This window comes from Dromaius novaehollandiae, chromosome 2, assembly GCF_036370855.1.
Source record: "Dromaius novaehollandiae isolate bDroNov1 chromosome 2, bDroNov1.hap1, whole genome shotgun sequence".
Lineage (NCBI taxonomy): Eukaryota > Metazoa > Chordata > Aves > Casuariiformes > Dromaiidae > Dromaius > Dromaius novaehollandiae.
In genome coordinates this window covers 152,582,520-152,598,194 of record NC_088099.1, presented here as the reverse complement: position 1 = coordinate 152,598,194, position 15,675 = coordinate 152,582,520, and the positions used below count along the sequence as shown (strand labels likewise).

Below are 15,675 nucleotides of genomic sequence, written 5' to 3'. Positions count from 1 at the left end.
GGGTTACTCCCCTTTCCTTTCTCCTCTCCTCTCTGTCCCTCCCTTCTCCTCTGCTTTTCTTTTTTCTTTCCTCCCCTCTTCTTTTTTCTTCTTTTCTCTCTTCTTTTTTCTTCCCTGCCCCCCTTCTTTTCCTATAAGACTGCTTGATAGCCAGATTACCTTACCTTTTATTGTAACTGTCATGTCAAAACTTGCAACCCACAGTTGCTTGTAGGTCTTCATAAAGAAAATAACCAAGTCTCTTCGTTGTCTCCCGACTGTATAGGCCCTTTTCCTTTGCCCTTCTTGGGATTTTACAAAACTCCTCCAGTCTGTTAAACATTGGCTGGAAGACACTGAGTTTAAAATCTTTTTTCCTTCTGTTCATATGCAACTTTTAGTTATATTTCTCATTTTAACATTTGCTGACCATTTTTCTGAATCCATCCTAATGGCAGCAGCTGAGGGTCAGAGGCTTCAATGAATGCACTTCCAAAGAACTGTATCTAACATTTATGAAAAACAGACAAGCAAACTGCAGGCAAATCCATACATGTATATCATGTTTCTTGCATTGTTTTCAATAATATTTTATATGGGTCTTGGCTAGTAAAGAAGACTTTTGATTAAGTAGTAGTTCATCCTGTTTACCTGTGTAACTTCTGTACACAGCTTATGTGAAGGGCCTTTGCAGGGGATCCGTGAGGAGTGAAAAATAGAAATGTCTGAAAGCCTATATTGTGTGCGAGAAAAAAGAAATTCAGTGTTTAACTGAAGCACAATTATATAGCCAGTGAAGTGAAGACTGTACATCAGATACATGTGCAGTAATTGCAAGGCCCTGCAGCTGGAGATCCATTAGTGAGATCCTCTGTGCTTCCCATGCTGTATTGCCAGCCAGTCTTGCTGCACAGCTTTACCCATTTCTGTACATATACAATACCTAAGGCGAAGGGTTCTTTCTAATGTTTTGGGATTAAAAAGGTTTCCTTCTGTTAGTTTTAACTGAGTTTTCTTTTAAGATAGGGAATATTTTAGCAACGTGAATGCTTGTTTTAAGTTTCGTAATACTTACTCGTATTTGTTTCTTTGCTTCCTCTCAGAACAAACTATTCCTAATCTTTCTATTATTAATCAGAAATAAGTTTATTCCTTCAAGTACATCTCTTGTCATCTTGGAATATCTTCTATTTCTGTTGTTTTCTTCAGGGATAGGATGTCCTGAAAGAAGCAAAACACAGCCTTTGAGGGCACACCATCTGTTAGCATTATAGTATGAGAATGCTATATGAATGCTAATGCTAGTATGATAATGAAATGTTATCAGTTAAAATTTATTATATATTCTAGTGTTTTACATAGTGTTTTAACTGTTCCTGTCCATTGAGTGGCATTTTTCACTGAGTCCCAACAGTGACATCTTGAGTTCTTTGTTTTTTGTAATGAGCATGTTTTAGTTAGTTTAAAGCCAAATAACGCACATTGACTGTTTAGATGCTCCCATTGGAGAATATATATTCTTTAGTACATGTTACCTTGCAAATACTAACACAGGTGTTCATCTACCAAGCTATTTCCCTATCCTTCTTTGATTGGTTCCTTTGCAGGGACATGTTTAAAGTATATGGGACTCCTCCCCATTCATGTCATCTGGAACTATTAGTTATGAAAAATAATAGTAATAAGGTAAATCACTGCTTCTAAAAATTCCTTTTTTGGAGGGAGGGTGTATTAGTAGAAATATCAACCTGTTGCAAAATTATGTTCAGGTCTTGAAATGTAATAGCTTATCAAATCTGATAGTGTCTTTCAGTACAAAGCTCCAGTATAAATAGTACTGTAGAAGTGCAGGAAACAGCCATAAGAATATGTGCAAAATATACTGAAAATTCACCTAGTGGTCACAAATTGGAATGAAGATCATTCCTCTTAGTTGGGTTTCCTTCTTTGCCTTGCCGTGATTTTTGCCATCAAGAGCAGAATCCGTCCCTGTTAACTTTAGTTGCCAACAGGGTACTTTTGCACTAGCTGTCCAGGCTCCTGTTTGTAGCCAGTGGAGATTAATCAGTCTGATCAGGGAAGCCTCAGGTGCAAGACATTGCTTTATGAAGAGAAGCATGACCTAAATTTTGCTGAATGCGATGAGGAGTTCTCTATTGGTTGCTGAAGGAGGCGTAGGTATTGTTTGGATCACCTCTGATGGAGATGTGTATACTGCAGACACCCACATTTAATCAAAAATGATAGTCTTTCCTTTTTTGCTCTATGAAGGGAAATCTGATCTTCTGGAACGATATAAAATAAAAGTAAAAAACACACACTGTTGTTGCCCTTATGCTAATGTAAGAAGAGCAACGTTCTTTCCATCCTCTTCATCATCCCAGCAGTCCCTGAAAGCCACTGTAGCTCACCTGTGTCAGAACAGCAAATCACCTGGAAGTCGCTTGGTGACCTCATAGCTCAAGGTGTACACGGAAAGAGTGCTTCAGTTCAGCAATTTAATCATTTCAGGACTGCCTTGCTGTTCTCTGTTTTGTTGTCTTACTTGGATAAGGCTTCTGTTATCTTGCTTGCTTCTTCAATCAGCTGAAGTGGTCACACTTCTAAGGGATTTATGAGAAACAATTTGTTGACCGCTGAATTTAGATATGCTTTCTGAAGTAGCTGTTGATTTTGAGTCTGCTGCCGAAAGATCAAACCCTTTTAAGAATGCCTCTGTTTACTTCCTAGTGAAGCTTCTGTTTAGTCTCCTAACCAAGAGATATAAGATCTTTTCAGAATATGGAACTGCTGTTTGCAGTTCTTATCTTTTGATTCCAACAGTTCATCTTGAAGAAAAGACTGGCCAAATTTTTATCTGTAGCTGCACATCTCATTTTGCTGTTTGGTAGTTATTTGTGGTTAGCATTTCATCAACTGAATTGTGAGAAACCTTGCAAAATCCTCCTAATAGAGCGCGTTTGAAAAAATCCCATTCATCGAAGAATTGTTTTCAAATGATTGAATTACCCAAACAGATGCATTTCATTCCTTGGTTACAGTAACAATGGCATTTTACACAATTACAGAATTTAAATACACAAACAAATCATAAACTCATCTGTTCTATTATGAAAATTTGCAGCAAACACATATTCATAACCAAAGAAAACATAATAGTTATTTCTTATAGCAGTTAATAGCTCGTTACATCAATATTTTCCTGTCATTTTTTTTTTTTTTGAGTCTTTGTTTATGTTCATTTTTAATACTGAAACAATTTTACATTTCTGGCAAAGTTCAGAAATAGTGATTTATTTCATTATATCATTATACTGTATATGCTCCATTAAACTCCTTGTCAAAACATAGCTGGATGTTTTCTATTGTTGACCTTATTACAGTCACTCTCTCACAGAGGAAGATTTTTACCTTTTTTTTCCCTACCAGCAAGATATGAACAGTAGAGTCTTAGTTTCAGCTAAAATAAATATATGTATATTTTACCTTTGTCACTAAAAGAACATGGTATTTCTTTCTACTGAATAAAGAATTTTACTTAATGAAACATTAAGACAGTGCAGAGGTGCTTGGTAACAGATATAGTTATACTTGTTTTTTTTTAAAGAACAATCTTAACCTTTCTGTTCCTCTGTCATTTTTCTTTTATTTCAGAAATAGTGTTCTGTTCCTTTTTCTTTTCTCTTCTGTCTTTAATTATTTAGCTGTTTTCCATTCATTTTATCCCTGTTTATCTCTTCCTTCTGTCTCTTTTCTGTCATTCTCTCTGTAATGCCTTTTAAGATTTTCCAAACATTTTAAACAAACTACATTTATTATTTATATTTATTTTAAGTTTAAGAACTCAGTTAATGTTTTTTCCCCTGACTCAGCACTTAACCAGACATACAGATATTATGCTCTGTTTTGTTTTATGCTATAGTACTAACATCAGTGAATACAAGGTAACCATAGATTATTTGAAGTTGTGTATATATTTTAACTGAAATAACTGTCTGTAAGGTTTAGAAATCAAAGTGGAATCTGAGAGAGAGAATTGTCTATGGTATAGTTTGGCAGGTCTTAAAATATTGAATGCATATCTTCCCTTTTTGATACTGCATTTATTCAGAATTATACTGTTTTTTTAAGTCATAGTTTACACTGTTGATTCTCTGAGAAAGTGCACAATAAAAACTACTTTTATAGGCTGCAGTGTGCACTGCCTTGGAACTGTAATGATTTAACCAAATGCTATGGCACATGTTCATCTTTTATATTACGGTTTCCAAAACTACTTTTACTAAACTTACTTTCTTCTATGAAACAAAGAGGGTTGAGATCGTACATACTGTGTTCCAAGCATCTCAAAGCTTTTATTTTACCTCAATGTTAAGAAAAGTACAATCGGATGTATAAATTTTATCTGACAGGAGCAATTTCCTTATTTGTAACATAAAACATAGCATGGTTCTCAAATATTAGTTAAATGGCTGAACAGTTAGTGTTTGATCTATGTAATGCAATATTTAATGCAATAAATACCTTGCATCTTTTGACTTTTCTATCTCTCTGGAACAGAAGAGGATATCCTTCAAACTTTTAATTACAATTATCTTACTCTTGTGTGCTGTGGTTCAAACTGACCTATGCATTCCCAGAGTTGCAAATACCCATTTATTTAAGAGTGAGACAAAAGGATACACATAATCATGTAGACTAGAAGGTTCCCTGCTTCTGCCTAATTCTAGATCTTAATTAGCAAAGGCCTCAATTGTGAGGTTCCTTTTCTGGAATAATTACATTTCATTGCCTCCCCCCCCCCCACCCCCCCGGGAGTAATTGTTTTCCTATTTGTTTATTAATTAGATTTTTTTAAATTTATTTGGCAAATTAGAATAACTCTTACTTTTCTATTCTAATTTACACCATTCACTGTGCTGTTTATTTTAGTACATTGACATTAGAGAAAAATTCTCTTCTGTCATTTATATATGTTTGAAGATGTGTGTATCTGCATATATGTATATATATATGTGTGTATGTGCATAAATAAATATATACATATAAAAAGTTCTGAAATATTCTTACTTCCCTTTAATTAGCATGTCTTTCAGAATTTCTGTGTTGGAGAAATAAGCTTTACTAAACACAAAGTATATTTCCTCCTAAACAAAACTCAAGAAAGATCCTTCAAAATATTCTGATTACAGAATTTAATGCTTATGTGATTATAACTCTCCATATTATTTAGCATACTTTAATATAAGTATTCCAGGAATTTAGCTTGCAGTCTATCACTGTCATGAGCACATTTTTAGAACTAGACTTTAGACATGAATAAATGCTAGTCACATTGAATTAGGTTGCATTAACATTCTCATTATCACCATTACTGAAAATATTTACATTTTCTATTAAAATATACCTTAACATTTTCTTTTACTTGCAGCTGAATGTGGAGCCTCCACGACAAATAATGAAGGAATCTTACTGTCCCCCAATTATCCTCTTAACTACGAAAACAACCATGAATGTATTTACAGCATTCAGGTACAAGCAGGGAAAGGGATCAATATTTCGGCCAGAACATTTCACTTAGCCCAAGGAGATGTTCTTAAGGTAGGTAATCATGTAACCTATTTGATATTTCTAAACTTATCGTGCTTTACACCGTTGAAGTTAATCTGTCTGTAGTAATGCAGTGTCAGATAAGTTTATATTGAGTACCTCTTGTAAGAGAAACCTGTGGACTCTCAGGCATGGAAGCAATAATGAAGATCTAAAGTCTTTCAGAATGAGGTATGGCAATGGAAGGTAGTTAAGTTAGAAGTTAAATTAACCATTCAGTGTTACAACAAAAAAAAAGATGGCATGCAGTCAGTATACAGTGCCCCTTTAACTATATAATAGGTGAGATAAGGAATGCACCACTCAGAAATCAAGGTATTTCTCAGAGGCTTTCCTGCAAAGATTCTGTCCCTAAACACAAAAGAATTAGCCCAATAATATTTCTCAGCTAAAGCTCAGTCTTTGAAGTACAGATTTTAGTGATGAAATGGATGATGCATTAATCTGTCCTTCAGAATAGCGATAGACAAAAATGTTGGCAAGGAATTTCATCTTGTTCTTCAAGTTTCTTTTTCTATCAGTGTCAGATTATTAGTGCTATGCAGGAAAATTTCCAACTTAAAGTCTGAATTAGCTGAATATTCTCCTAAACTTTTAATATGCTAATTAATCAAGGCATGGGGTCAGCTGGATTCCTGTTGAATTAACTGACCATGGCTCAGACTTATACCTGACAAGCAGTATGAGTGAAACAATGAAGCAGCTGGCCCAGGAATATCCCGTTGGAGTGGAACAGCCTGCCTGACCCACATAAATCACCACCCTTCCCCTCACTCACCAGACAGAAAAGGAGCGGCTCCCATTTTTTGCTTCTGAACTGATATATAGAATAGAAACTTCAGAACATGCAATTTTTTTTCCATTTGTTTCACTTAATATGCATTTTTTTTTCTCTTCATTGTTATTGATATAACTGTTCTGGCTACTTATATTAACGCTTTGGGGGGGTTGTTGTTGTTGGGATATTTTTGTGGAAATTATAAGAAATATATAGCTTCCTTTACATTTTTTATAGCTATAACCTGCTCTTGATTCTGCCACATCTTGATTCATTATTAACGGCAGTTGCATGAAGGCATAAGAAGGCTTTAAGATCTGTATAGTTACTGCATGACAATCCATTTAATATTAATCTTAGACACTGTAAAACAGTTGTATCCTTCTTTGTAATTGTACTGCAACCTGAGTTAGTGTGCTAGAGTGCTTCCATCGTTCTAGGCTGTTAGAGCAAACTGGTGGTGAGGGAGGCAGGAGAAAGAGCACACAGCTTCCAAAACACCAGAACATCTCTGTGCGCTTTTCTTCTCACTTTCACCTCCATCCATCAGTTTTGCTCATAAGCTCTGTAGTCTCTGTTAGCTATAAGCAAACCCTTTATATTTACACAGAAAGGAAAAGTTACGATTTTTCTACTTGACCAGGTAGTCCATTATTTGTAGTGAACATTTTATTGTCAGTTAAAAGTAGAAAGCTTTTATGCTAAATGTCTTTTTAGTACAAATATACTTTTCCAGTTTAGCAGAGGAAAGGCAACTTCTGGTAAAATTAAAATCTGAGCAAAGATTATATGATTATGTTGTCTTTATTTTCAGGAGATTTCAACATAAATAGAAACTTTGCTACTAGAATTGGACTAGTTAACCTAAGTGTGGTGCTCTGATAGTGAGGAAAATAGTTCTCTGTTAATGTTAAAAAACAACAACAAGTGCAACAAAAAATAAAATGTAGGTAGATTCCATAGGTGCACATAAAATGAGAGAGAAAGGAAGATCAAATGCGAAAGACTGAGATGGAAAGAGAACATAAGTTCTTCTTTATAGTATATATGTTGATTGAGTTTTTTTTTTCTCACAGAGTTTTTTCTTTAGGAGTTGTAAATAGATACAAATATTTTGCTTTTAGAAATTCGCAGTTATTTTATATTCATCTTCAAAGCTGTATTTGAGTGTACTATTGAAAAAGGAAGGTAAAGATACCTCATTTTGAAGAAAAAACGGCATACATTTAATTCAGAGTTTCAGAAGATTGTTCAAAATTTGAGGAGCTCCACCTTTTTCGAAGCAAAGTCAACACACTTTTTCAAGGACTTTCATTTTTGGCAGGAATGGAAAATGGCCCTTAAATAATAATAAAACTCTGGCTATTTTTAATGGAAGCTCAGTGTGCAGTGACCCCATGAATTAAGAGTTTAAGGATTAAGGCAGGAAAAAAAAAGCCTGTCAAAATCAGCATTTTAGATACTGAGAAGGATTCATGGTATGTCTAGAAGTTTTGTCTAATTGGGTCTTATGGTATTGGGGAAAAAGAACCAGTCCACAGTTAAACATGAAGACCACTTTATCAGAGTAATGGTGAAGACGCTACATTAACAAACTACAATGCCCTGTTTTTTTCAAAGTAATGTTAGTCTTTTGAAAAGTGTGTGGCACCTTGTCATGTAAATGCATTTTGTTCTGGCAGCACATGGCAGGCAGGAACAAAAGAAAGGCTGTGCCCAAGGCTTGGATCTCTGCGGTGGGCCACCAGTGGCGCTCCCCTGGTTTGCGTGCTCTTCCCTGGCAGTGTGCAGAGGGGAAGATGACGTGTCAGATGAGATTGCAAAAAATGGCAAAAAACGGGTTTAGGAATTGTTTTTGTTGCTGTAATGAAGCCGGTTTTTCTTTTTGCTTCTTCAAAAACCTTCAGTGCAGCAACTGGGAGGGAATAATATAACAGTGGACCAAATTGTAGAACTGGTGTGGAGGATCCCCTTCCCCTTTGGGCTGCTCAGCGCTCTCACTTTGTGCTTCCGCACAGTACGTCGAAATCAGTTTGGCTGCATTTGTTTGCTGTTTGACCTATAGGCCAGCTTTGAAGCGTGAGCATGTGATTCAGTTTTTGATGTTTTTGTGCAAAGATTTTAAAGGGAGGTAATATCTGGGGCTTTTTGCTAATTTGTTTCTTTCTTTCTCCACACTTGCTATCATAATCCTTTCAGCAATAGCATCCTGAAAACATGGGTGTGAAATAGGTAATAAATATAGGGGAGAAAAAAACCCAAACATATGGGCCCTTTTCTGTCTTTATATTAGTGCTTCTATTTGCATGTGGTATAAATGATATATTTGACAGGGTGTTGACAGCTTCAGCTCTGAGCTGCTGATTTTATGTTATTCCTTCTCTTTAGAAAGGCACAGATCTACATATCCATATGCCTATTATGTTTCAATGGCACGTCTCAAAAAGAGTTTGATTAAAATGCACAAATTTAATAAATTCACTTTAAACTATTTGCTTGTTAAAATCTTATAGAATGGAGTTAAATAATTTACCAAACTTACAAACATTCATTTCTATTAACAATTTGTTGATAATTAAGTCCCTAAGAAGGTTAGGAAGTTTCCATTATTCTCCAACTGTAAATATAAGCGTAATCCTCCCTCCCACCAGAAATAGAGTAAGAGTACATCTGTCTGTTCAAATCATATTTATCTAAATAGTGTTCACTTGTAGGATCCTTCCCGGTAACATCTCAAAATATCATTGTGGTATTTATTATGAAATTCATTCAAAATCTTTAGCAAAACTCCCACCCATAAGAAGGCTGCAAAGACAATGTTGCTCCTGCAAATCTCACAAGAGAATGTAGGCTGTTTCCACTTTCTTTACAACATAAATATATAAAAATATGATAGCTTTGGAATAAAATGAATAACTATTTCGTTTAGATAATATCTAGAAATTTCTATGCAGGGCACAGTAACTTGGATGAAATATAAAAAAATGTTTATCCATTTATTGTCCTAAGGAATACCCAAATATCTTAAGAAAATGAATATATGTTACTTTAGATATTTAAGTCAGCCACCCCCCAAAAAATGTTTTCCAAACAAATCACATCCTACCCTCAGCCAAATTCAGTTCTCTTACACAGAGAATCAGAGCGTTTCGGAAGCCTTAGGATACTTTAAATTTTGCTACTTCGTAGAAGTGACACAGACTGAGATATGATTTACAATGAGGCTGCTAGTTATCCATAAAGCAGAATTAATGTCAGCTTTGGAGAGAGATCAATGTTCACAATAAGCAATGTGTCAATGTGAAAGGATTAATATGGTAGGGCAGTTGACAAAATTGGCAATAAAATATGTGTTTGGGAAAACTGTTACATGAAGAAAATTTGTAACGTGAAGTGGCTTATGGGAAGTTCTGGCAAGCTGTTGAGAATAGTTGGCATCACTTATTAATAGCTTCCTTCAGTTAATTTTTAGTGATCCACACATATATAACAGAAGAAAATGGATTGCTTTTATGCACTGCTTAAAAATAAAATAAATCCAGAATCCTTGGGTGTTATTAGTTATAAGTAGCTTGGAGAGATTAGGAAAAGGAGCATCAAGTACAAGTTGACTGCTCTTTAAGTCAGTCATGATGTGCATATCTCTGTAGGATAGCAGTAGTGCTCCTGGAATGGACTTTTTTTCTTTCAGCTACTAACCAGAACTAAGTCCACTTCAGAACTGATATTGTGCTGCTTTGCCTCTGGCTCTGCTTGATTACTGATCTTAATATAATTTTAAAGAAATTTTAAATACAGTTAAGCAGGACATCCATTTTAATGCTACAATATGTATTTTAAAACTACCTTTTGTTGATAAGCATTAATTGTAGCTTTTTTACTTCAATTTCTTATTTTAACTCTGTGAAAGGACATTAACATTTAAGTGCCAGCATTAATGCTAGCATTAGCATTAAGTTTGTTCGAGTTTATTGGCTTGTTTCAGTAAAAACAAGGAAAGATGCCAAGTTATTTTGCTCTTCTTCTTAAACTGCTATACAATTATTTATTCATTAGAGGTGGCTAGCAATGGCTTTACTTGTTTTATTTTGTCATTTCATTAAGTGAAAAGTCTCTGGTATTTCTAGAGACATCCAATTTCTGCAAAACAACAGTTAAGTATATAAATCATTCTCATAGATGAGGAGCAGACATCATAATATTTCACATTCTTATTCTTGCCTTACTCAAACCCACTATTGCTGGTGGGTTTGGTTTGATTCATTCTGGTATAGATTTCTCCTTATAACTGTAAACTTTGATTACATTTCAAATTCATACAATTAGGTCTTAGAACTAGAGACAATTCCCTATGGAATTTATCGATATGACAGTTTGAAAATTATTCAGAGGTCAGTTTACTGATTTGCAAGTGAAATTATTCTTAGAACCCATTTATCAAAGTTTTAGTGGGTATACAAGTCAGTAAATAAATCTTACGGGATATTGCACTTGAGTTAGCAACTACTGTTTAATTATAGTTTAACTATTTTAAAGAACAATAGGAATGCATCATAAGTTGTTACCTGTGATATTTTAAAGCAATAAAATTGTAAGGAAATTTTTTGAGTATTATTAAAAGATTGTTTTATACATTAGTAGTCTCATAGAAGTTTTCTAGTTTAATTTTTAATTTTTAATTTTTATTTTTTAATTTTTAATTTTTTCTAGTTTAAATATGGAAAAGAACAACCCTTGAAGAAAAATAAATAATAATAATGCTGTATTCCAATTTACATATAGATTACATTGCTCTTTCAAGTTACAGAAGCAGTTATTCTATTTATTTTATTCTGATTTCCTAGTCTCCTTTTACTTTACAGTTATATTTGAACCGCTCCTTATGTAGAAAAGTTTTACAGACGTTTATTTAAGAGGTCAAAGTTGGGGGGAAGTTAGCTTTTCTGTTATGCCACCTCACTGACTTGGGGCAGACAAAGCCACACAAAATCAGTGTTTGCTGATAGACCGTGACCGGCATTATAATATTGGCAGTGAAAGAGAGAAACACAGATGTTTAAAAACATTGAGATGATATGGCAACCCTGCCCACTTCTATTGTCATGCAGAAAATGAACTGACATATTTTAAATTGTGCATTTGAAAGGTCACCATAATTAACTTAATCCAAGAGAGGCAAACAGCTTATCCAAAGAGTGCTCTGGGTTGACTGGCAATAGATGTCCCCTAGCAAAGCTGTCCTCTCCCTTAATTGAAATGTGATGAATTATTTTGCAACCCAAATACCTCATTTTTTAGTAACTGTAAAAGTAACGTTTGTTTTACAGATATATGATGGCAAGGACAACACTGCTCACCTGCTGGGTGCGTTCACTGGGGCATCATTGAGAGGACTGACACTAAGTAGTACTTCAAATCATTTATGGTTGGAATTTAACTCAGACTTGGAGGGCACTGATGAAGGTTTTCAGCTTGTGTATACCAGTAAGTATTTGAGAAAACAATAATAATAGATTTATGGTATTTATGGAATGAAAATTCATGGCTCATGAGATGAAATGCAGTCCAAAGTCAAATACTGATAAAAATCAACAGAATGTTACCAGCAGCTCATTCATCACTCATCAAAACACTCCAATGCCATAATTCTGCCTCAGACAACATTTAGTGTACTGAAACTCTGGTTTTGACAGTACTTTCAGCAGTTTGATACTTAAACTGATGTCTTCTGCTGAGGGGAATTTCGATGTTTTTTTCAGTCTTGGAAGGATAAGAAAAAAATACAATAATTTTCTGTCAATGGTTCCAGCACATAAAACTGTTTAAGCACCTGAGTAGTTTTAAATACATAGCCAGATACTTTTGTTCCATAAAGATTGTTCATAAGTAAAAGCAGTTCCTCAATCTTAACACTTATCTCCTCATACTACCTTTCCCTAAGGACTAGCAATTTCTGAGTCTGGATTATTGTTTACAATAATCCAGTTTGGATCCAAAGTGGTTAAGAAAGATTTCTAACACATTTCTTACCACTGCATAGACTGAAAAAATAACACTGTAAGAGTTTGAAGAGGTAAAACCTTTTCATGTTTCTGGCTTAGAGAGTATATAGAAAACAGCTGTGTATGTCTGTTTTAAGAAATGGTGACTTCTGAAAATGATTGGCACATGATATATATGACTTCTTATGCATAATTATATCACCTTTGCTGGATTATCCTTTACAAAACTGAGTTTCTAGCAAGCAGAATAGCATTACAAGGCAAGCCTGCAATACAGCTGTCAATATCCTCCTCTCTGCCTATGTCTAAATTATTCATATTCACCTGTTCAAAACATTGTCTCAGGTTTTCTTAACTTCTCTGTCTTTCTTTTCTAATAAAATTAATTTAGTGGAATAAAAGGAAAATATTTCAAGATTCTACAAGTGCATCTAATTAGCTTTAAGATGAAATTTGGGTAATTATGCCATGTGATAGCAAGGCAAGCCTGTGATGGCATGATTTATGATAGGCCTTCTAGCACAGTGATACTGTGCCAGTCTCATACAGATTTTATCAACTTTAGCAAACCTCAGAAACCGGATGGTATTCGTCTTTTTAAAGGCAGTGGTGATGAGATCCATAAACTTGTTTGTGGACTGAATGTTTGCCACTGTCTTTTCCCGTTATGCTTTTCATGGTGCAGATTCACTTTATTTACATATTAAAAATTTCAAAAAAAGTTAAACCCTAAAAAAGAAAAATGAAATATTAATATAATAAATATATTAATTTCAGCATAAATTAAGCATTATCCCTTAATTTAGAGAAGAATGTAATTAGAAAAAGAAGTACATTTTATTATACAGGCAAAAAGCTAAAGATACCTGGCTTCCCATGATGTGGAACAAGCTTCAAAACTGATGTTTTGCCACTGCATGTGGCTTGCTCTTTCAGTTCCTTGTCTGTGTGTGATGTGAAATTGCATATGAAGTGATTTTTCAGATGCCTGCTTTCCAGTTATTTTAGGGCTCTTTTGTTAAAACCCCCAAACCTCAGATTCCACCTAGAAACCAGTGATAATCATGGAGCTTAGATCTCATATGTCCACAAGCTGCATGCTCATTAGTAAGTGGGATCTAATACCCTTTCTAGTTTTAGCTTTCAAGAAAGTCTCAAGATGTCCTGCCTAGCGTATATGTTAATGATCTATTTTTTAGTTGAAAAAGTAAGAAACGATTGTGTTAATTCTTTAGAAATAGGTAGAAAGGATGGTCTTGGACCCAAGCTGATACCGGTGTATGAAGGTACTGGCTAGGACATCACAGGAGCTTTGTGATATTTAGCAAATAGTAGTAATGCTACCTTTTTGAGGTCTTTGTCTGAGGTTTTGACAGTTCTTTCAACAGCTTCCTCATGAGCCACTAGGTTCATCTCCATCTGGACTTACATGGGCTGCAGCTACATGACATACAGCTTGGTGTCAGCCAGGCCACAAGTCTACATAGGCCAAGCCTGTGCACAGGAAAGAAAGGAGAAAACATTCATACCATGTAACTTCAGACACCTACTCAGGTGTGTGTATAAATCATCCTACCTATTTGACAGAAAGAGTAGGGACCTCAGAGCATAAATCAAGTCACCTAAATTAGGCAATACTTAATTTTCTAGCCTGAACAGTGCTGAATCTTCTTCTGTAGACGTTCCCTTCACTGGAAAGGTACATAGGGTTTGTTTCTTATGTAGACATCTTAAGTTAGATGGGATAAATACCTCCCTTCCTGAGTGCTCCAGCTAGTACAAGAGACAAACAACATGAAGCTGATCATAATTATCACAATTTCAGTCTTTTCATTAATCCTGATATTGTCCACTTAATATTGGTACAAGAGCATTATTGTAGACAGTCATGATACTTTATAATTGAAAACTTTGGGGGAAGATAACTAATACAGGTTTTGGGTTTTTTTTTTCCATAATTCTAGAAAATGGAATATTTCAAAAGTCCCATCCACAAACATGCTGCTCTTAAGCAGTCAGCAAAATCTCCACAAGCTGCAGTGAAGCATTCTGGGTCTTCAAGGACACACAGCCTTGGTGATTTTTCAGCTGCCCCCATTAGCCATCTAGTGCCCTTTTGGGCTCCCTACAGTGTGCCCCTGGCTGCAAGGTGCTACTCCAGAAGGATTCACCTCTACCCTTGGTGCTGGGTCAGAACTGCCAGCACTGTGTAGGTGGCTCAAATACATATGCTAGGGCAGCTGAAATGGTGCTAACAACTATGCTTAGGCAGTGGAATCGCCCTTTTATCTTCATCCTTGAGAGGGAAATGATCAGTACCAAGGCAGTTCTGGTACTGTGTCTCTAAGTGGACTGTCCACAGGTGAGGGCATCTTGGGGAGCAAGGCCAATTTAGACTTCTTTTCATACGTTCTGATCAACAGGTTTTGTTTTGAAAACAGGAAACTATTACTGGTCAATAAGTATTCAGACTGCTGCTATCGAAAGTATGATTCTTTGCTTGGGCCTCACATTAGCCTCTTTTAATGTTTTGGCAGCACTGTCTCTACTGGGAAGCAGTACCTCAGGGCGGAGTGAGCAAAGTTCAGCTCAGGGGTTGTGGAGGCCCTTCAGGAGATGAGGCATTTAATGAGCTGAAACCAGAGCCGTGAATATACAGCATTTGACCTACTTTTTTCCTCATCATCCCTGTCCAACCTGAACCATTTTGTCTGTAAAATAAAATATTGAAGATTTGACAGTCAATCAATAGTAATGATGTAGTACCTGAGGACAGAAAAGCTATGAAAGGCTACCAACTATTGACCAGCTGGATAAATATTATGTAAATGACTTAACTGGACAATGCAGAAGTGAAAAGCCATTAATTTTCCCCCATATCAGCTATGTATAGGAATATCAAATTGTTACAAAGTAGCTTTTTTCACCTACACACGATATGAGCTTAGTGATACTTTTAAAATATATTTGGTTTTGAACAAAGCAAGGTTTCAAGCTGCTTCTCGCTTAGTAACAACAAAGAGCATTTTGAATAGAAAATCTTTCTTCTGAATTACAGTTTGTTTCCTCACATGTTAATATGCTTTCCTGCTTTTCTATAATGTATAAGCCATTTTTTCCTTCTTGCTGCAAATCTTTTAATTCTCAAAAATGACTAAATTTTTTGGCTTTAATTCTCCATATCATCATCATCATTGCTTCCTGCATGCAGTTTTTAAGCTTACAAACTATTTAAATCAGAATTAGAGTAGGAATTTATGAATATAACAATATGTATTTTGTGCCATAGAGACCATTGTGCCGCTG

General features: G+C 35.2%; 1 protein-coding gene across 1 annotated transcript in view; it reads left to right on the top strand.

Annotated features, from left to right (window-relative positions):
* CSMD3 (CUB and Sushi multiple domains 3) overlaps positions 1-15,675 on the top strand; it is a 693,764-nt gene that overhangs the window by 448,749 nt on the left and 229,340 nt on the right. The window contains exons 23-24 of the mRNA XM_026101199.2: positions 5,411-5,580; positions 11,695-11,851. Coding sequence (XP_025956984.2) covers positions 5,411-5,580; positions 11,695-11,851 — 327 coding nt within the window. The remainder of the gene's footprint in view (positions 1-5,410; positions 5,581-11,694; positions 11,852-15,675) is intronic.